At 46.5% G+C, this 21,620-nt stretch overlaps 1 protein-coding gene across 1 annotated transcript in view; it reads left to right on the top strand.

Moving 5' to 3' along the window:
- Positions 1 to 21,620, top strand: part of CLCN6 (Cl-/H+ antiporter 6) — a 246,608-nt gene that overhangs the window by 128,470 nt on the left and 96,518 nt on the right. The window contains exons 11-13 of the mRNA XM_086921292.1: positions 15,046 to 15,159; positions 16,710 to 16,876; positions 21,156 to 21,282. Coding sequence (XP_086777418.1) covers positions 15,046 to 15,159; positions 16,710 to 16,876; positions 21,156 to 21,282 — 408 coding nt within the window. The remainder of the gene's footprint in view (positions 1 to 15,045; positions 15,160 to 16,709; positions 16,877 to 21,155; positions 21,283 to 21,620) is intronic.

Here is a 21,620-nt window from a genome sequence, read left to right as displayed (position 1 = left end):
GGCTCATGGCCCACAGGTTAAGAACCTCTGTTGTAAGCAAATCCATAAAAGCATTTTGAATGGAAAATGCGGCTGAACCATAACTACACTGTGGCGAAAAATGATTTAATTTGAACACCATTACTGAGAAAGCATTCATTCTTAGTAATTGTATTAAAATTAGGTATGTTTTGAACTTTTAACATTTTCTTTCCAAACTGGGACTTGATATTTGATAGCCTACTCTTTCCCATTGTTAATATATTTTCGTTTGGAGATTTACTAAACTTTCTATTTTCTAAGACCAACAAAATAATCTTGTTTGTTGATAACTGTTTTATTTCGATGCCAATGTAATTTTCGATTTAAGTATATTTCCTTAAAATTGTCATGTCTTTAAAACGTTTCCCTAATATTCAATATGTTTCTATTTTCTTAAAATGGTCTTGTAATTGTTTTTCTTATAATTGGTTTCCTTCAGAGTGGTTACTTAGGTTTCGTTTTTCCATTAATTTGCTTATGCAGGCAGAGCAGCTAGAGGCTGTAGCCTGATGGAGGTCACCAGGTAGAGGCTGTAGCCTGTATACATAGAAAGCTTGTTAAAGCATGATTGTCTAAGACACTGCTTGGTGTGGATATTTAGAATATGTTGATGGCATCGCCTGGGATCAGTCTATGGAGCAGATCTCATTCATAGCCTAGTATGCAAAGGCAGTGCATGTTGAGGGCACAGCCTGGCATTCTAATATAAGACTGGAAAAGATGAGAAGTAAACTATCCTTTTAGGTCTCGCCTAGGCAGCGCTTGCACTGTCTCTACGAGACATGCTATAGTCAGGATATGGGTTTTAAAAGCTATGCTAATTTTCAAGGACAGCCCCTGTTACATGTGTTGTTACTCAGAGCTTGTGGGCACAATTTCTTTCTTCAAGCTCGAGCAGTCGAGACCAGTGCTCATGGTTTACAGAACTCTGTTGTAAACAGGGATGTAAATCTTGCTATTATCTTGCCACGTTTGCTGTGCATTCAAAGACTGAGGTCTGTTTTGGTTGCAGCTGCCTCCTTCTCCTTCCTATTTTTGAAACACAAAGCTTGACATCACGGTCCCTGCCTTTCTATGGCTACTGCCGCCTCTGTCTCAGAGATCAACAAGCATTTGCAATGCAATAGGACTCGCATTTGCGAGAGTTTGAGCAATTGGCATTTTAAATGACAATGCCTTTTATTTATGTGTTTTGAAAACCTGCAAGCGTTGCGTAAACATGCACTTGTACTTATAGTTGATGCTTACGCGAAAGAACTAACTGCGCCTCTTTTACTGCCAGCCTTGCTTCTCATAAACAAGGACTATAAGTGCAAAGTGCATGTTTACGCACCTCTTGCAGGATTTTAAAGTCCATAAATAAAAGGCATTGTTATTTACAATACCAATAGCTCAAACTCTAGCGAATGCGAGACCTATTGCATTGCAAATGCTTGTTTTCTGGGTGCCACTTGTCATTGTTTTACAAGAGACTCACCCTCCTTTCAATAGGCTTTGGCAAGAGGTAATTCCAAAAGGCAGTAAATCTGTGTTTAACAGGGACTGGCCCAAATAGTCTCTATCAGGCAGGACAGGTGGCTAAAGGGGCTTAGTAGATCAGTTGCCAAACTGACTATTACTTTCTATTGCTCCACTGGATTTCCGAGTAGAAATGCCTTTCTCTGTGTAATGAGCCGGTCTGCCGTGCATACCCTTTGGTGAAAAGGGTGCCTCTATACTGCAAACTGAGAGAGACGCAGCTCCAACAAACATATTTTAACCAGCAAACGGCTGGTGTAATTGTCGCTATTGTTTGCCCTATAGCCACAGATCTGTAATGCGGAATGCTATTAGAAAACAGTGGCATTAGTGAATGTGGCAGGATTTAAATGACGACCTCTTTTGCGAGTGTGGCTATAGCCAAACTCCCTCAGCAGAAACTCCTGTTGGTTACTTTGCCAGCCAATGTGCTCTTGCTTGTTACCACCAAACATTTATGGTGTGCCTTTTTCACAATACAGTCGTAGCTGGACCTACTGCAATCAGTACAGATCACACAGCTCTAATTCAAATAAACTTTATTTGATTTCTTAGATGAAAAAGTCATAAAAGTACATATTTAAAAAAACCTTGACTCTAAAATCTTTAAAAAATCATCAAGGCATAAAATATGACATACACATTAAAATTGATAAAAGAGAGATTAACAATAACCACACCAATCCAGAATTAAAAGGCCACAATTCATTGCTGAAGTTACCAGGACGCAGTAATACTCTTACGTAGCTGGACAGCTTGTGAGATAAAAGCAGCAAAACAATATCGAAGGCATGTAATTTATGTAAAAAGGTCAAGTGTCCTAAATTATATTCTAACAAGGGCTTGATTAATCTTGATCAAGGTCCAGCATAATACTTACAAAAAACATGAAGTGCAGCGTACTTTGTGCCGTGAGCCCATCACATGGACAACTTTTTAGGACTCTAGACCAATCGTTCCGCAAGATAATTATTCCTATTGAGCCTAAAACGACTTAGATAAAATCTTTGCTGTGTTGTGGATACTAACTCCAGGTAGGGTTAAAGTCCCATTTAGGTGAGTAAAGCACTATGAGCCACTACGCTTAGGTTGGACTTGTCCTTATTGGACCTCTAAACAACATACATATCAGAAAAAACCCAAAGATTTCAGCTCTCCTTTTGTGATTTCCTTCATCAACTCAGGGTAGGGCATAACAATCTGGTCATCCCAACTCCAGTGCTCTGTCAAGGACCAAGCATTCAGTTATGATCTCTCTATTAAGAGAAGCTCCTTCCTGCTTCCATATCCTATGCTAAAGCACGTATGCACGAATCCGAATCTTGCCTATCAAGGACCTAACATCCTGTGGCATACCCATGTTGGGCACCATTAGGGAACTGCCAATAATCTTCCTAAGCAGACTTTTTCATAAACAAGTAAACTTGTTATATTGGTATAATGCCAGACTCCTGACCCATAAGGGGCCAACTAGTCAATATATTTGAATAATTTGTTTCAGGGGTTTTATCTCCAACTGGGATGAGAACCTGAATACTGCAGAAATTATCTTCTCAAATTTCCTGGTCATAAATTACTACTTCCAGGCGCATCTAGAATAATAATTACCCTACCTTCCTTGGCTGATCTTCATTCAAGGTGAAGGGATGGTGGGTCCTTCGCTAGGGCCCACAGATGTCAGTTGTTGATGTCATGCATTGGAGGTGTAGGCCATAAGCAAAGCACTGCATCATCAGCATACGGGAGGGCAGGCAACGAACTGACTGTGTCCTATCAGGGTATTCCTTTGCCTCCCTCAATAAGCACGCCCTTCCTAAATTCCCTGTGTTTGCTGAATGGCTCTGTACATTGAATTAATCCCAAACCTAAACCTGTGCAGTTGTACATGTGTAAATCTGTCTCAGGAAGATCACAGTTACTGAGTCTACATCTATTTCCTCCATTGTTAATGAGCAAGCTAAGATTTAGGCACTGTTCCACAGTCCTGATGCCCCATGTGGAATCCATCCTGTACATCGGCTAGGATCTGATTTCCCTTCACCCAAGCTTCTAACCTGGCAAGTGTTCTCCAGCCTGTCACCTTAAGCAACGAGTCCAGCAATGAGATGGGTCGATAGCATTTTGGGTCCCCTTTTTTAAAGATCAGGACAATCAGGGAGGCTAGCCAGCTGATTTGCCTTGAAGTCAATGGGGTTATCGTTCAGGTCAGGGGCATTCCTGCTCTGATTCTTGTTAATTCAACTAATTAAAGGTGTTAGATCTTTTTACCTCCCTCACCTGCTCCACCATACTGAGGTTCTCATAGATGACACTGAAGTATGCTACCCATTCATTAGGAGGAATAGTAACTTCTATATTTAAAGACCCCTTCTCTCTGAAATAGGGATTATTAATTACCAGCCAAATAGTGGCATTATCCCTCAACTCCACTTCTGACAGAACCTCCCAGGGGTTCTCCTTGATGGGTTTTTCCTGGCGAAATTATATTTGTGCTTGCACTCTCTAATTAACTTAGTTTTCTTAATGTCTGTCCCATGTGCCCGCCTTAGGTCCTTGTGGGCACTGGAGCAATTATCAAACCATTCTCTCGTATTATGTTTCTGGACCTGGACGATCTGATGAACCCATCTTTGATGTCTACCGAACTCTCACTAAAGACCTTCTTAGTATCCAGCAAACCTGTTCAGGGAAATCTCAAAATGGCTCCTCCTGGAGTTAGCCAATGTAGCTAAAAAAAAAATCTGTGTTCACCCTATTCCAGCATACATGTAGACCGTTACTCCTGGTCACTACTAAATATTCCACTCTTGTACCTGCACTCCCATAATACCTTCTTTTCCCGATAAGAATATCAATACTGAGCACTTGCACAGTTTTAATGGATTTTAAAGTTTGCAATATATGGCTTCAAATTGTCAATTACAGGGATTCAGTTGTTTATACCCATCGCCCGTCTCCCTTTGAATGTGCGGCTAAAAAACTGGAAGCTTGCCGACCTTATTAGCAAACATAAAGTTATTATTAAAAAAACTATTGTTTAAAGAGTATACAAAAGAGTCATGATCGAATTCAAATTGTTCGGTATCAGGGTATCCAAAGACTTTCTTGGAAGGGAAAGTACAGAGATGGCCATTAAAATCCCCTCTTCAAAGGATAAGCAAGTCTACTGCCCTCTCTCTTATAGGTGCGAGGTCTCTATCTGAAGCTTCTGCCTCAAACTTCCTTTCAGATTAAAAAAGTTTATTATAAAAATAAAGTATTGTAACTAAAAGACCCATCTCAAAGGCTGTGCCAGTTATTTGATAATTTGTACTACTAAAACATGTGTAAACCAGTTTGCTGTGTAACGAGGTGGAAAAAAAGTAGACTTAAAACCTCATGTGGCTCTTCCAGCACTAGAGGCGTCTGCTGATGTGTGATAGGAATTCTAACCATTTATGTGCAGGAGTTTGATAACTAAGGTCATTTGGAAACCAAGAACAGTAAACTCAGCTATAAAAGTGCACCAATCTGGGTTACCCAGGTGTGAGAAGTTAGCCTGGCATATGATGTCCACTAGTTCTAGTGGGCACCTTGCACCAGTCTAATCGATCCTTATTGATGATGGTTGTAAAGTCAACCTTATAGAAAGCTATCCTAGGGGTAGCGGTGGTGAGCAGTCTTCAGGCTAAGACTTCAGAGAGCAAATTTAGCTAGTTGTTTTACCAGTTATAATCTCTTGATTCTCAAATTAAAGCACACCACACAAGGTATATATCAAATATATATGTATTTATTCTAAACACAACCCCTCTAGACTCTTAATGAGGTCAGAGGTAAAAGTACAATACAAGGAGCTTAATTAGCATACGATAAGTTGCACAGTATAGGTTTTGCCCTAGGGGCCTCACAAACCATATACTGAAATAGTGATATAATAACCACATGAGAAATAGAAAGCAGGCCTAGGGCCTGGGGAATCGCTTGGGCTACTCAGAACAACCAAGGGTTAGGATGCAGGAGGCCCACGGGAGACGCGTGCAGTGTCTAAACACAGACGCGGGTTACCATTTACTTTCTATGAGAAACTAACAAGTTACAAATTTACAATTTAAGGACCCTTCTAAATGAACTACGATTGAACCCTTTTAGACTTAGACACTTGGAGGGCCAATACCCTCGAGACTACCAGAGTACTCGTGTTACCTCACCCACGGAAGCCGGGTGCATAGGTGCCTTTTGGTGTCGGGTTTCGTAGTCCATTCCAATGGAGAGCTGCGAAGAAGTGCTGCAGGCGACCAGAGGAAAAGTGTCCGGTGGGATCCAAGGGTGAATCAAAGCTCTGCAGAACCTGAAAGCAGAGGAGACCGAGTCTGGGCCACTAGCCAGTGACCAGGGCGGCGATAGAAAGATGCCATCAGATGTCGGGTGATTTCAGGTGAAAAGGTGAAGTATGTCTCTTAAGCCACGAGGACCAGAAGGCATCGACGACCAGGAGCTGGATTCAAGCTGTCCCACGAAGGATCGAGTTGACTGCGGTGTCGGTATCCGGATGGGATTCAACAAGCCTTGGCAAACGCAACCCACGCAGGATGTCGAGATTGGCTTCGGTGCAGACCAGCAAGGTCTGTGGAACTTCTCCTGTGCAGGGAAGTTGGAGCAAGCCTGGAGTAACCAGGAAAGCAATTTGAAATAAAGGAATGTCTTTTTGGGGGCTCACTAGCCAACGGACTAGGAACCGAGAAGACTCGTTGAGCGGAAATGCACAAAGCGAGCCCACGGACCACTCATGGAGTGTGGAGCTCTGAGCTTCGGTGCAAAAGGTGCTCGGGTCTGGGGCTTCAAGCCCCCCAATGCACAACTTCGGGATACCTCAGGAAGTCAATGCAGGTAGCAAAATGCAGGCTGTCCAGGAGTTCCGGTCCCACGTCTCTCGTGTCCGCTACGGGTCTCAGCTTTGCTGTGAGGGAAGGTCGGGGTCCGAGATGTCTAGAAGTCCATGTCCTGTGTCGTAGATTCTTCGGGATCCGGCGGGAGCCTCAAAGCAGACCAGCAAAGATGCTGTTGGTGCCTGCTTGAACAAGGTGGTCACTCCTTGACCACAAGGGAGATTTTATCCGTCTTCCAGTCGAAATGGAATGCCGAAGGCCCAGGATATATGTTGCAGAGTTTCGTCCAGGGTAATCTAAAGTCTTAAGGACTGGGGTTCTATACTTATAGAAAGTTTAGGGGTTGGACTAACTCGTAATGTCCCTCCTATGGGTGAACCTGGGGTGGGGGTGGTTACACCCCTTCCCCTTTGTCCAGTTTCACGCCTGAGCCGGGGCTGAGTGCCCCAGCAACGGGTTTGAACTGGGAAATGCATGGAGCACCTTGTGTGCCCCAGGCAGTGTCTGGATAGCGTTCACTGAATGCAGCCCTCCCTGCCCCAATACACAAAGAGCCTGTCTAGGGAGGTGCCAGCCCCTCCCTGGGCAGGAAACCTATTGCCCAGGCCTCCCTTGCTGGAGTTTTGTCCAGCAGCAGGAGAGCAGACTCGTGTCTGTGGCAGCAGCATCCATTTTTCGATGCTGAGGCTCTGTTTAACTTTAACCGGGTAAACCAGTAACTACATGTCTTCTCCCTCTTGAAGGGTGGAATGCTGGGAGGGGGGGGGTAGTATTCCAAAGTGTTTGACACCTTACACAACATGTTTTGATAAAGCCACACCAAAGTTAGCATTAACAGCGAGGATTATAATGCACTTACGAGTATATGGTATGGCTATATCCTAGAACAGCTATAAGGAGATGGTTCCGAAAGCTGCAGAGGGGCTCATCTCATGCTAGGGCACCCTCTCACATAAAACCAAGCACTCTACCTCCAGGATTGTCGAGGTCTGCCTTAGGAGTGGCTTATAGGAGGTATATGTGTCTATATAGGTATATAGATATAGGTAGATAGATATAGGTATACTATATCTAAGTAAGGGGTGATTACACCACCTTACCCAGGCTGTAAGAACAGACCTGTGGTGTCAGTTTGGAAGGCTAACCAGGGGTGGCACAATACATGCTGTAGCCCCTGGTAGGACTAAGGTGCACCTATGCCCTGGGTACCTAGGGTACACTATACAGGGGCTCGCAAGAGTGACCCAGTAACCAATCTGGTATGTACCTAAAGTACATCGTATCAATTTAGAGAGTGAACAGCTGGGCTGTGGGCCTGATTAGCAGGTCCACAGCCACACTAAAGTCGAAAAACCAGAGAATCACAGCAAAAGTGGGGGTAGCCATAGGAAGCAGACCCTACTCTCCTACACCAGGTTTGTCTTAATAGCAGCCAAGTACCATGAAATGATATTGATGGGTTCCCCAATCACCCTATGTACTGCCTGGGCCATAGCTGCTGTAGGTTTATTCACTGTGCCCATCTTTAAATAATCTCACACACATTGAGCCAGCTTTCCTCTGTAAGGGATCAACAAACCACACAGACTGTGGGAAAGCCCTTAAGTACAGCGTCGTTAAGGCAAAGGCCAAAGCTACTGTCAGTATTCCTCATTACCAAAGTCTTTTCAGGTAATTACCGACCAGTCAATCCACCACCTCACACAAGTTTAAGGATAGCAGACAATTCTTAGTAGCAATGTCTTGCTGGAGGTTTTTTCTTTAATCATTTTATTCTAAGTACCATCTTCAGTTCCACTCACTCAATTGTGATTTATATTTCAAAAGCATTGTGATTCTTTATTTTCATATAATTTCCATCTTTCCATGCAATTCTTAGTTTCCAAACTGAACTGAGAGACCGTGAGCACATGAAGGTTAGTATGACCCACGTTTTGTCTGCAAGGACACTAAGGTTTGTCTAAAAAAAAAAAAGAAAACATCCTAAGGGAAGGAACTGCATAGATCTGAGAGTTGAGATTCCTAACCTAGCTTAATCTATGCGGTAAATATTTCACTAACCCTGATGATCTCAATTTTAAGATGACACAGTACCCCCTTCAAGTTTTCCTTCCCATCCAAGAAACGCTGTGAACCATACTGATGTTGGCGTTACTTTCTCTGTTAGGTCCCATCCTAGATGCCACAACCCAATGAACACGTTTTCTTTAGGTCTCTCTGAGCGGTTGTAAAGGGTGGCACGTTCACTGATATCAATCTATAGGGGGTACAGCCTGCCTGTAAATCCAGCGTACAGGGCGAATCATTAAGAATATGATGTCCCAGTCCCCCCATTTGCTTAATCTCAACACTGAATGCTTTGTGTCAGGTGTGTTACCTGCAGAGATCCGCACTGCCGCCATAGTGGTCATTCATAAGCCGAACAAACCTCTTGAGGAGTGCACTTCATATCGCCCCATATCCATGTTGACAGTTAAGGCCAAGATTCTGGCCAAACTTCTTGCGAACCGTCTTCACCACTTTATCTCTGACTTGGTCCAGCCTGATCAGTCTGGGTTCATGCCTGGGAGGAATACGGCTCGGAATTTATGCCGGGTACATGGGGTCCTTGGCAGGCTTCACACCATCGAAGGAAGACTCGATTCTTTTATCGCTGGACACCTCGATGGCATGTGATACCATAGAGTGGAATTTTCTTTCTGCCATTCTGGCCCGTTTGGGGCTTGGACCCAACTTCATTTGTTGGATTCGGCTACTGTATACATTCCCTACGGCTCACGTTATTTATTTATTTATTGATTTTATTTGCAAAGTTTTATATAGCGCTGGCTAGACCTGGAGGTATCGGAGCGCTTTTACATGAGGATCAGCGAGTTACAGGAAACATAGTTACATCAATTTGAATCAAAGAATCCAAAGAATAGGAGTCTGGAGTCTGATCGGCCAAGGTTTCCCGGGCTCTGCAGTAGGTAAAATCAGTTTTGGGGGCGTCGTCATAGTTCCCTCGAAGGGGGAGAGAAAGAAACACAAACGTGGAGCCAAGTCAGATGACCGGCTGGGTAGGTGACGGCCAAGGGGCCAGATTCCTCTATAGCGGCATAGGACAACTCCACTGGCCATCGGCCAAGGTTGCTTGGTCTCCGCAGAGGGTATAAACAATTTTGGTGTCCGACCAGGGGGCGTCGTCATAGATTCCATCCAGGGAGCTTCCGGCCAGAGCTCCTCACCAGTCGGCCATCTTGGATTCATCTAGCAATAGGATAGGCGCTCCGCTACTTTCTTGCTTCATCAAGGCACGAGACCGGGCTGCCCCCTGTTGCCACTGCTTTTCGCCCTTGTCTTGGAGCCGCTCGCGGTATGGGTCCGAGGTGATCCGGATTTACGGGGACTCAAGTGGACGGAATCTCATGAAGACCGTATCTCCCTGTACGCCGATGATATCCTCCTATACCTGGCCTCCCCTGCTCGGTCGCTATGACTGGTTCTCCACATCTTTCACATATTCAGCGCTCACTCTGGATATCAAATAAATTGGTCGAAGTCCCAGATGTATGCGCTATGGGGTCCCCCCCGCCGAGTCCCCGGGGATTTAATATCCCAGTGGCGCCTCTGGTTTTACGGTACTTGGACATTTTCGTCACTCCTGACCCTGACCTCCTTTTCCAAATTCAACTTACTCTGACCTCTTCAGCGCTTTAAATCGGACGTGGTGCATTGGCTCGCTCTCCCGTTAACTCTTCTCGGCCGCGCGTCCCTTTTCAAAATGCTAGCGCCCGCGCTTTCTCTATGCTTTACAGAACATACCTATCCCGAGCCCAGATTCTTACTTTTCTCAGATCGACGGAATACTGCAGGGACTCCTCTGGGATGGCCGCGTGCCGCACATCGCAATGAGTAAACTTACCATGGGTTGGTATGATGTGGGCATCGCTCTCCTGTATCTTAAACTTACCAGGCGTCCCAATTGGTGGTGGTCAATTGCGGGTTGTTTGAGTCCCGCGACAAGCCTAATTTCTGCACTGATCACTGGCTTGGAGAACTATACACCAATCTCTGCAAACTTAATCTGACCGGTCCCACGGCACGCACGGATGAGGTTTGGCATGAAGTCCCCAAGAGGTTGGTTTGGCATGGGCGCCTGACGAAGGCTACTCCCCTATGGGAGCCCAAAATCTTAGGTCATCTCAGCACCTGCCCGGGGTTCGACACGTGGGATTTGATCGAAATCTCCACGATCAGGGATATCTGGGCTCAGGGGAGGCTGGCATCATTCCCGGAGCTCCAAGCTAAATATCAACTTGCCCCATCGGAGACGTTCAGGTATTTACAGATTACTCACGCGGTGTCCTTACCTTGGTACGGTCCTCTCCCCGATTTGTCCCCTCTGGAGGACCGCCTGTTGCCGAATCCCATGGACCGTAAGGCCATCTCGGTCACCTACAAGAAATTGATCAACAATCGCCCGACCTGATGTTGAAACTTAGGGAGGGGTGGGAGAGAGATCTGGGTGATATAGAGGATGACATGTGGCGGGACGCTTTAGCCTCATCCCAAGAATTAGCCATCCCTATGCGTTTTTGCCTGCTCCAACTCAAGATCCTTAATCGGGTATATTTTGATGCCAAATTCCTGTTCAGACTGGGTAGACCAACCGATCCCCTTTGCCTCCGGCACTGCAATGAGCAGTGTACTTTCATCCATATTCTATGGGACTGCCCACACATACACGACTACTGGGTGAAAATCCCCTATCAACTTGGGAGGGTAGGAGGTAAATCCCTCGAGGTTTCATCCCACTTGTGCCTACTTAACAAATGGGGGTGTCCGATCTCATGCAGGCAGAACAGACATGTCCTCTATGGGTTTCATTATAGCAAAGCGGAATATTGCACAACATTGGGGGGTGGCCACAGTTCCACGCCTGGCTGATTGGGCAAAAGACATGGATACTGCCATGGTGGCGGAAAAATCTGTATTCAAGAGTGGAGGCTGCGCCAAAAAGTGGGATCAGAAGTGAGGGAAATGAAAAGATACAGAGGGGACATCTGTATCTCACCAACGGTGGAACTCCGGAGGGACAGACAGGCGCTGATGGCGGTGGAGGCGCTGGCTTCTCCCCCTTAGGGGTCATGTTCTGGGTCTCTCAGTCCCCCGCTCCCTGCACACTGTTGGCTTGCACCCGACACTTAACTGGACCTTTCATTATTCCCAGGAAATGTATATTGATTATTTCTCGCATGGACCCCCATCTTGCCAAGGGGTGAATGGCATTATGTGAAAGGCATGTCTACATTCAAATTGGCATTCTCATAGTAACTATATATTGTATGTACCGGTCTTGGTTGGTGTGTAAAAAAAAATAAAAACTGTTAAGAAAAAAAAAGAATGACGTCCCTTGTGGTCAATATCCGAGTCTTTCCTCACCCTTCCCATGCTGTTAGTTCTGTTACCAATTTCCTCCTTAGCTAACTCTGCAAAACGCTGGTCAGAATCTACAATGTCAGGTTGACCTAGCAAGTGTTCGTCCCTCCCAGTTGTCAAGTGCTTCTCTGAGTCAGATGATCTGGGATATTAGGGTTTACAAGCCTGCACACTCTTGATCTCTTCAGTGATGTCTAGACACATTAAGACATAGTTCATTCAATTGCCTTCAGTCTTACTGACACATTATACTGTAAATGATCTACCCTCTCATCAAGTGCCACCATAAAGGAAAGCACGTGGTTATGGTTGATATTCCGCTGTGTGCTGCACGCGTGATCAATGCTCACACGCGTATAGTATACACAGCGGGGCAGTCTCAATGTCCCTAAGAGGGCCCGAGCGACTGTCTTCAACTGGAAGAAAGTCAGGGCGCTTGCTGGTCACCCTATAGTGGGTGGAGGGAAAGAACCTTAATTCTTAGAAGGACCCTCACTCACCACTAGTTGGTGACATGCTTCATCATCGGGTCCCCGCTGGGGTGACCGAATGCCTGCCCAGCGTGCTACGACGCCTGATTACAGCGGAGCAGGATGTGGTGGGTGCAACAGTGCCCAAATTAGGAGGTGACTAATTGTGATAGTGCAAATGTGTTTTAACAATTAAAAAGATGCAAAGGTTGTGCCTTTAGAATTTTTTTTAATAATGGCCAGCCCGCATTGGTTAAAAACAGAGTGAGCAGACTCCCCAGGTTCTTAATTAAGGAACCGGAATCCTGGATCAGAAGTAAAATTTGGTCGACATGTTTCAGCTGTTTATATTGCGTATAGCTCAGCTTTCTTCAGGACCTATATCAAAAGTCCTCCGGTGGTGTGCGCGCGCTAAGGCGCACCCTCCCGTGAGGCTCTAAGTGTGAAAAAGTTATATACAGTGTCAGAAGACGGAAAAAATTCCATCAACACCACACTACACACTCTGGTAGGGGTGTGTTGAAAAAGGGAACTTCCTAAGGGAACAGATTGTGCCCCTTCGGAAACGACAGCGTGGGGTGACTTCAAACGGCGTTTTTTCCACGCCCGCGGCTCCCCTCCGTGTACCTACAAGGACAGCGGCTGTCTCCCGGGAATACGTATTCCCAGGAGACAGCCGCTGTCCGTGTAGGTACACGGAGGGGAGCCGCGGGCGTGGAAAAAACGCCGCGTGAAGTCACCCCACGCTGTCGTTTCCGAAGGGGCACAATCTGTTCCCTTAGGAAGTTCCCTTTTTCAACACACCCCTACCAGAGTGTGTAGTGTGGTGTTGATGGAATTTTTTCCGTCTTCCGACACTGTATATAACTTTTTCACACTTAGAGCCTCACGGGAGGGTGCGCCTTAGCGCGCGCACACCACCGGAGGACTTTTAATATAGGTCCTGAAGAAAGCTGAGCTATACGCAATATAAACAGCTGAAACATGTCGACCAAATTTTACTTCTGATCCAGGATTCCGGTTCCTTAATTAAGAACCTGGGGAGTCCACTCACTCTGTTTTTAACCAATGCGGGCTGGCCATTATTAAAGATTTTTCTAAAGGCACAACCTTTGCATTTTTTTAATTGTTAATACACATTTGCACTATCACAATTAGTCACCTCCTAATTTGGTCACTGTTGCACCCACCACATCCTGCTCCGCTGTAATCAGGCGTCGTAGCACGCTGGGGATGCATTCGGTCACCCCAGCGGGGACCCGATGATGCATGTCACCAACTAGTGGTGAGTGAGGGTCCTTCTAAGAATTAAGGTTCTTTCCCTCCACCCACTATAGGGTGACCAGCAAGCACCCTGACTTTCTTCCAGTTGAAGACAGTCGCTCGGGCCCTCTTAGGGACATTGAGACTGCCCCGCTGTGTATACTACACGCGTGTGAGCATTGATCACGCGTGCAGCACACAGCGGAACCTTTGAACTATCACGTTTGTCACTTTTCTTTTGCACCTTAGTCACTCCTTCGTTGTTTACAATATATATTACCGGGGTACAGGAGTGTCTATACCCTACCTCTCTTGTTGATATTAAATATGGTTGATATTCTCAAGACTCCTGACTCCACCTTTCCTGTGCACCGCACCCCCGATCCTTGCGCAGGCGCAAGTTCAAGTCCTTCAGAGCAACTCTACTGCATGCCTGCAAAGTTAATACACCAGCTTATTTTTTTAGCAGGGGTATATCATCCCTATAGACGGGGGCTCAGGCACAATTTCTAGAGGGTCTGTTGACACACAGGGGATCCCCAAATTACCCACCATACTTTGCCTACAACGGGTAACTGTCCCCTTGGAACCCCCCTCCATCAAAGTTGCCCGGGTCGCTTGGATGCTAGGTTTGGTAACTTACAGTTTCTCTTCTACAATTGCAATTCCTTTCTTAATGGTCTCTATGATCCTAGACAGAAAATTGACACTAGAGTGAACTGGGTAGCCAGCCCTACCATCAGTCAAGGCAGCTGATTTCCTTTTCCCCATTGCAGCGACTACATCCTGTCCCAGTCATATGATAGTCACTCCGATGGAGGGACCAAGGGGGTGGTCCAGCCTACCCTGGAGCGGGTCTGACGGGTGCAGATGGGCTGCCCTTGGCCCAGGCTTTGTCCATGCGTGGTTTGTGCCTGTCCAGCACAGCAGAAGGAAAATTTGAACTTTAAGGTGCAGGGCAGATTGACAGAACCTCCTCCCTCCTCTCTCCTCCCTCCTCCCTCCTCCCTCATCCTCCTCCTCTCTCCCCCCTCCCCGCTCCCCCCGGCAGCAGGGTTTTCTGGGACCTGGAATCCCTCTCCCTTTCCCAAATCGATTGCCCCGTTAAAGGAAACAAAAGCTTTTTGTATGGGAGTGGAGTCAAGAATATACTTTTCTAGAGATGGACATTGATAATATGGGCACTGATGTATGATGGTTGTGAGGGTTCTGCTTAGTATGCACACACTGGTGCAGATCCCGGTCATCTACTTACAAGGTTTGTGCGTTGTCACGAATACCAATTTTTCTTATGTAAGGTTGGTTGATGTGTGAGGTCCATGTAAGAAAACTGGTGTATAGGTGTGTCATGCAAGGTGAGGTAGGGGATTGGGTAGTCATGTAGCTAGCTCAAGGGCCTAATATATGTACATATGTATTTTTGTGTGGCAACAGTTTGGGTGTGTGATGCAGTTTGTGATTTCTGCTCTCTCTCACTTCCATAGCTCTTCTGCTCTATGTCAGCCACATTCACCTTAAATTTCTTTCGATCTGGAATTCAGTTTGGAAGCTGGGGCTCCTTCCAGGTGCCAGGTCTGCTTAACTTTGGAGAGTTTAAGGTGAGTCCAGAATCTTGTGTGAATGTTAATTTTTAGAATGAATGGTATGGTATGAATCTCCTAATGGCCCTTGTATGTCTTTAAGATTTTCTCTGTTAGTCTCACACTCCCTGGAAATTAATTCCAGGTGCTTTATAACCTCAGTCACTTTACAGACAAAGTTTTGTCCCACCATTTGCACTCTGCTACTGTCATGGGGTCACTGCACTTAATTTCTAGGTCTTGGTGTCTTGTTGCTCTGAAAGGCAAATTGTGGGCTTGCTAAAAATGTACAGGAGCTTGGAACCCGATTGTCACTCTCATTCACTTGTTTCTGTTTTGAAAGCTTTTTGTGTCCATCGTGTTTGACCCTCCCCTTATGCATAGCCTCTTTATCATCCTCTTGAGTGGCTGACTTGTCTTTCCACTGCTCACATTTATGGTATTATTTTCTTTTCTTTGTGTTTTCCACCTCTCTTCCTCTAGTCCCCCCACCCCATACTCAAGCTCAGTGTTTGCACTATCCCTCTCTTCTATTCCCTCACCTGTGTATTTCTCCTATTGCATTCCTAAACCCTGTTTTGCTATCTCCCTTGTCTGCCTCCCCTGAAAACTTTTTTGTTGCTGTCTTCCTTTTGTGCTTCTCCTGTGTAGCTCTCTCCTTCCTTTCCCCCGCCCACTCTCTGTTGCTTCCTCCAACCCACTGCCCACCCTTTCATTTTCAAAGTATATGTTTTAACTATATTTTTTTGGGGGAGGGTCGGGGCGGTCAGCAAACTGCTGCTGGCTCTCCTCAAATCTGATTTTGCGCGCTCCAGTTTTTTTTAACTGACCAATAAAAGTGTCTCCCACTATCTTGGATCTGTCCACATACAAAATACCAGAAAACTACTCCTGTTTCATTCTGATGTCTAATCATGTACATGAGTGCCTACAAAATGATGCGACTTCTACATTATACTGTGTTTGTTGCAACTGATGCTAAACAGCACAGACAAAATGCTAGGCTTCTTAATAATAATGATGCTGTTCAGCATCGCCAAGTGTACTGTCAAAGCCAGTAGGTCCCACCTATTGGCTTTTAGCAGTGCTTGTTTTAATGTGGCCCACGGCCATAAAAACTCTGTTCTGCCTTGGATTTAGGCTTTAGTTTACTTTGGGGTGAGTCTTGATGCATCTTGAATAAAGGCGTGTAACCTCTGACTTTGGTAAACAGCTACTTTGGGTTGTTATTGTGTTGCTTGGTGCCAAAGGCACCATTTTACATTGATTTGTGACTGTTGACTGGATAGTGATTCCCCTAAACCTCGGGCTAACACTGACCTACAGGGTGACATTAACACTATTTTATTAATGTGATAGGGGTGCAATTTATCTTTTAATGGGATCCCTACTTTACCTTGCATAGAGCACCCCCAAGAGCGATGGGGTAGATTAAGGCTGTCTATCACTGTTCTTGTGTACTATTGCTGTGCTTGATATTGTTGTCTGCAGATGGTGTTCACGTTATGTATTCTGTGCACTCTGATCCTGGCTGTTTTCTCCACCTCTTCTGTCTCTCCTGCCCTCAGTGCTCCGATTCTGATAAAAAATGTCATCTTTGGTCTGTGGTGGATTTGGCTTTCTTCGTCTTTATGGGGGTGATTGGGGGCCTCCTCGGAGCCACCTTCAACTGCCTGAATAGGAGGCTGGCAAAGTATCGCATGAGGAATGTACACCCAAAGCCCAAGCTGGTCAGGTACACTTACTTTCCTTTCTCTGCCTCTTCCTGTATGGCGTCTCAACTCCTCCTCTGCATGCCGCAGGCCTCTAGCCTCTTTGCTTGATCAGTTCCACTTGTAGAATGCTTGTTTAAAGATTCTCTCATACACGCACACACACCCACACATGTATGTATTGGTACACTTTTATAGCGCATGTCTGTCACCCGACGGGTATCCTGGCGCTTTGACTAAAAGAAACCTGCTTCGCACCATGCTGACTTAAGAACTAAAGTGATCCAGCCCTAGGAAAGAGATGTATTTTTAAATTGTTCTTAAAGGAATTTAGATCATTCATGCTTCTCAATCCTAGCGGAAGAGTGTTCCATAGTCTGGCTGCCGTAAAGCTGAAAGAACGACCGCCCAATCGCGATCTCAGAACTTTAGGCACCACAGCAAGGTAAGCAGAAGCCGAACGAAGGGATCTGGACGGAGTGTACCAATGGAACATATTCTGAAGTGGCACTGGGCCTTGTCCATGAAGGGCCCTGAATACAATACATAAAGATTTAAAATCGATCCGCTGAAGGACCGGTAACCAGTGAAGGTCTCTTGGTGCCTGAGAAGAAGAGTCAAGGCGGCGACGAGCCAGCACTAATTTGGCTGCGAGATTCTGCACCCGTTGCAGTTTTCCTGTCAGAGTAGATGGTGCTCCAAGAAATAGAGCATTGCAGTAGTCCAAGCGACTTACAATAATGCTCCTCACCACCTCTGGCCTACTATCCATGGGAAGCATTGGAAGGACCTTTCTCAACATGCGAAGCAATCCCATACAAGTGCTCACAGTTTTATTGACGGCTGCATCCAGTTAGAGATTGGACCCAAACATCACTCCCAGATTACGGACCGAGGTGGTAGACATAGTCGTGCTCTGGAAGGAAGGTGGCCAAAAGTCCGGCGGGAGAGGTCTAGGGACGCGGTCTGTAGTGCAGTGTAAGACTTCTGTCTTAGAGCTGTTGAACTGCAGCTAATTCTGATTCAGCCAGTCCGCAGTTGCGAGCATACAACGGTGGAAGGTGTCTAACGTCACTGCTTCCTTGCCCTCAAGTGAGAAGACCAGTTAAGTGTCATCCGCGTAATTCGTCACCGCTACGCCGAAAGATCTAATCAACGCAACCAGGGGCCGCAGGTACAGGTTGAAGAGGATAGGGCTGAGGGCCGACCCTTGTGGAACACCTTGCTCCACTCTTCTGATGTTAGATTTGAACGGTGGCAATGACACTACCTGGTGGCGATTTCCAAGGTATGATGTCAGCCACTTCAGGGCATGGCCTGTCACCCCCACTTCCTCTAATCTTTTAATCAGAATTGCATGACTGACCGTATCGAACGCGGCCCACATATCGAGCAGCACTAAAAAGGCTGCTCTTCCATGGTCGGCTCGCGTCCTGAGATCGTCTAACACAGTCACCAACGCTGATTCCGTCCCGTGGGCCGATCTAGACCCGAATTGAGCCTCATCCAAGCAGGACCCGGTCTCCAGGTACTTAGACAGATGTTTTGTAACCCACTTTTCCAGAATCTTTATTGGAAACGGGAGCAGGGAGATAGGTCGATAGTTTGCTGGGCAGGCTGGGTCCAAGGTGTCCTTTTTAAGAAGAGGGGATACCACTGCTAATTTCCAGCAGTCTGGTACCCGTGCTGAAACCAGGGACTGATCACAGATGGCAAACAGCGGGGGGAAAAGTTCTTCCCGGAACAGCTTCCAGTGTTTGTGTGGAAGCGGGTCCAAAGGTGATCCCGACGATACGCTGTGAGCCAAGGAACAGAATTCCTCAAAAGTTGGAGAAGGAAAACAGTCCAACCTGGCAGAGCTGGGGGTAGTTTCTATAGTGGGCCCGGGATACATTTCAGTACATCTTTGAGGATTACCGCTAGGTGTAACGCCAAGATTGTTCAGAATGGCTGCGATTTTGTCTTCAAAGGCCTGTGCCAATGAATCGCACAGAGACTGAGATGCAGAGATAGCATTAGCCGCACTAGCAGGGCATGACAGGTCCTTCACAATCTTAAACAAGGTCTGTGATTTGTTTACTGCCACCCGCCAAGACTCTTCCAAAAACCTGGCCTTCGCACATTTAATCTGTGCTTTATAGATGGACAAGGCCTGTTTGTAGAGAGCCCGATCTGCGTCCAGGTAGTTCTTTCTCCAAGTACGCTCGGCCCGCTTACATTGGAGTTTAAGTTGAAACAGCTCCTCGGAGAACCATGGCATCGCCGGGGTAGGCCTGTTTCTGATTTTCCGTAAGGGGGCCAAGGAATCTAGGGAGGACACAATCCGTTGGTTAAGCCTTTCGTAGCTCAAGTCTACATTATCCTCTAAGGTGAAACCCTCTGAGAGTAGTGAGGGTAGAGGGGACTGACTCAAGAGTTTTGACCATTGTCTGGTACTTTTAACCCCACCTGAATTCCTATTTCTCCCCTGCCCCACCTTGGGCATAAGAGAGAAATGCACCAGCGCATGGTCCGTCCAGCACTGGGGCAGGATGTTCCGTACAGTTACATGCTCTGGATCTGCAAAAACTAGATCCAGTATGTGGCCCTTTAAATGGGTATGAGTAAGGACCAACTGCTGCAGCTGAATACTCCGGCAGGTCTGGGTCAGATCTGTGAGCGCTGTATCTCCAGAACCGCCTAACCAGAGATTAAAATCTCCTAGTACCATTAACCTTGAGTGCGAGGTGGATAAATCAAGGATTAACTCAATCAGCCCTGTCACGGCCGATAGAGGGCTAGATGCAGGTCTGTAGCAGAGCAGACCGGTAAATAGAGCGCCCCCCTGTCCATTCAGAGAAAAGGCAAGTAGTTCACAACAACGAATGGTCTTAATATCAATCAAGGATAGATCTATTGACTCTCTGAATATTAGACCCAGTCCTCCCCCTCTACACCACACCGAGGGATGTGCCTGATTTTATAGCCCGAGGGGCAGGCCAAGCCCAGCTCCACTGCACAGTCCGTGCTTGTCCATGTCTCTGTCATGAGTAAGATATCTAACTCATGGCAGTCAATCATGAAGGCAATAGCTCCATGATGTGAACACAGCGACCTCACGTTCAGAAGGCCACAGCTAAGAGTCTGTCTGCTTCCCCGAAGCTGCTGCTAGTCCCCTTAGCGAGGAACTAGTGTTAATGCAAAGGAGTTCATCTCGAGTGTAGGTGATAGGCTCCTGAGATGGGAATCCAGGGGAGCCGGCCCCCGGCGCGTCCGTTGCGCGAACGGGCGCAAACGGGCTTACCTCTGGCGCCCCTGCGGCGCACCCGCTGCGCACCGTCGCTGCGCACCTGTCTAGCAGCCATCTTAAAAGGCCACGGCTAGGAGATCACGTGGGTCCTGGCAGGGCGAGTGGCTCTCCCTCACCCAAGATGGCGCTCCCTGAGGAAATCCTTCTCCCCAATCCAAGATGGCGCTCTGAAACCGGCGCAATGATTATACAGTGCCCCCGAATCCCTTCTACCCCACAAAGGGTAGGTGTGCAGTAATTAAATGCGGGTAAGAGCTCCCTGTAATTCCCTCTAAGTGGCGCAAGCAAAAGAAAAGTAAAAAGAGCGGTCGCTCGGCGCAAAGCAAAGAAATAACAATTTTAAAAAGTTAAAATACTAGAAGAGCGTTTTACACGCAGCGCGAGTACAGGAAGCTTGTAGTCTGCCTGAGCGAGGTAGGAGGCCCTACTTTTACTACCTCCTCCTCCAATGCGTGGGTCCTGGCAGGGCGAGTGGCTCTCCCTCACCCAAGCTGGCGCTCCGTGAGGAAATCCTTCTCCCCAATCCAAGATTGCGCTCTGAAACCGGCGCGATGATTATACAGTGCCCCCGAGTCCCTTCTACCCCACAAAGTGTGGGTGTGCAGTAATTAAATGCGGGTAAGAGCTCCCTGTAATTCCCTCTAAGCGGCGCAAGCAATAGAAAAGTAAAAAGAGCGGTCGCTCGGCGCAAAGCAAAATACATAAATACATATGCACACACTATGGTGGAGTTTGAGCTTAAATCATTTATTGTGTTGCCAGTCCCTCCCTCATTCACAGTTGCATCTAACTGTGCCAATCAACCATTCTAATAAAGGGCAAATTCACAAAGTAGTCTTTGATTTCTTATTGCCTGTTCAAGGATAGTGTTTGGGTTTGTTTTTCCTCTACCTTGTTTGCATTGATTCCATCACTGGTTTTAGCTATTGCATTGACCGTTGTGTAGCTGGGGAGAGGAGGAATATCTCTACTAATTGCATCTGCCTTATTTTTTCTTGTTTCCTTCTCTGCAGAGTGCTGGAGAGTCTCCTCGTTTCACTCGTGACCACCGTTGTTGTGTTTGTTGCTTCAATACTTTTAGGAGAGTGCAGAAAAATGTCTTCATCTTCTCAAGGGGGAAATAATACCTTGGCCTTTCAGGTAGAGCATCTCCGACTCTGGCGTGACTCATTCACAGGAAGGTTTAGTAGAGCACAGTGCACTTATAAGAAGTCCAGAGAGCTGCCGTTTCCCACATTTATGACCTGGTGCATGCACACATAAGTTGCAAGGAGAGATGGGAGCTGCTCATGCAAGAATCCACACTAAGGACTCTCAGCAAACGAATTGTAGAAGGTGTCTCAAAAGAGAGGAAGAGACTCTTAGCACCGATAATTGGTACGCTGCAAACCCACAGCAAGTGCCTATTGGGGGAGGGTATAAGCCTCCCACAGCGGTCGTGGGCCCCAAACTTCAGAGTGCCCATGTGTATGCACATT

The sequence above is a fragment of the Lissotriton vulgaris genome, chromosome 5 (genome assembly GCF_964263255.1).
Source record: "Lissotriton vulgaris chromosome 5, aLisVul1.2, whole genome shotgun sequence".
In the NCBI taxonomy this organism is placed as follows: domain Eukaryota; kingdom Metazoa; phylum Chordata; class Amphibia; order Caudata; family Salamandridae; genus Lissotriton; species Lissotriton vulgaris.
The sequence above is the reverse complement of the archived record's forward strand: the minus strand, read 5'-3'. Positions and strand labels throughout refer to the sequence as shown.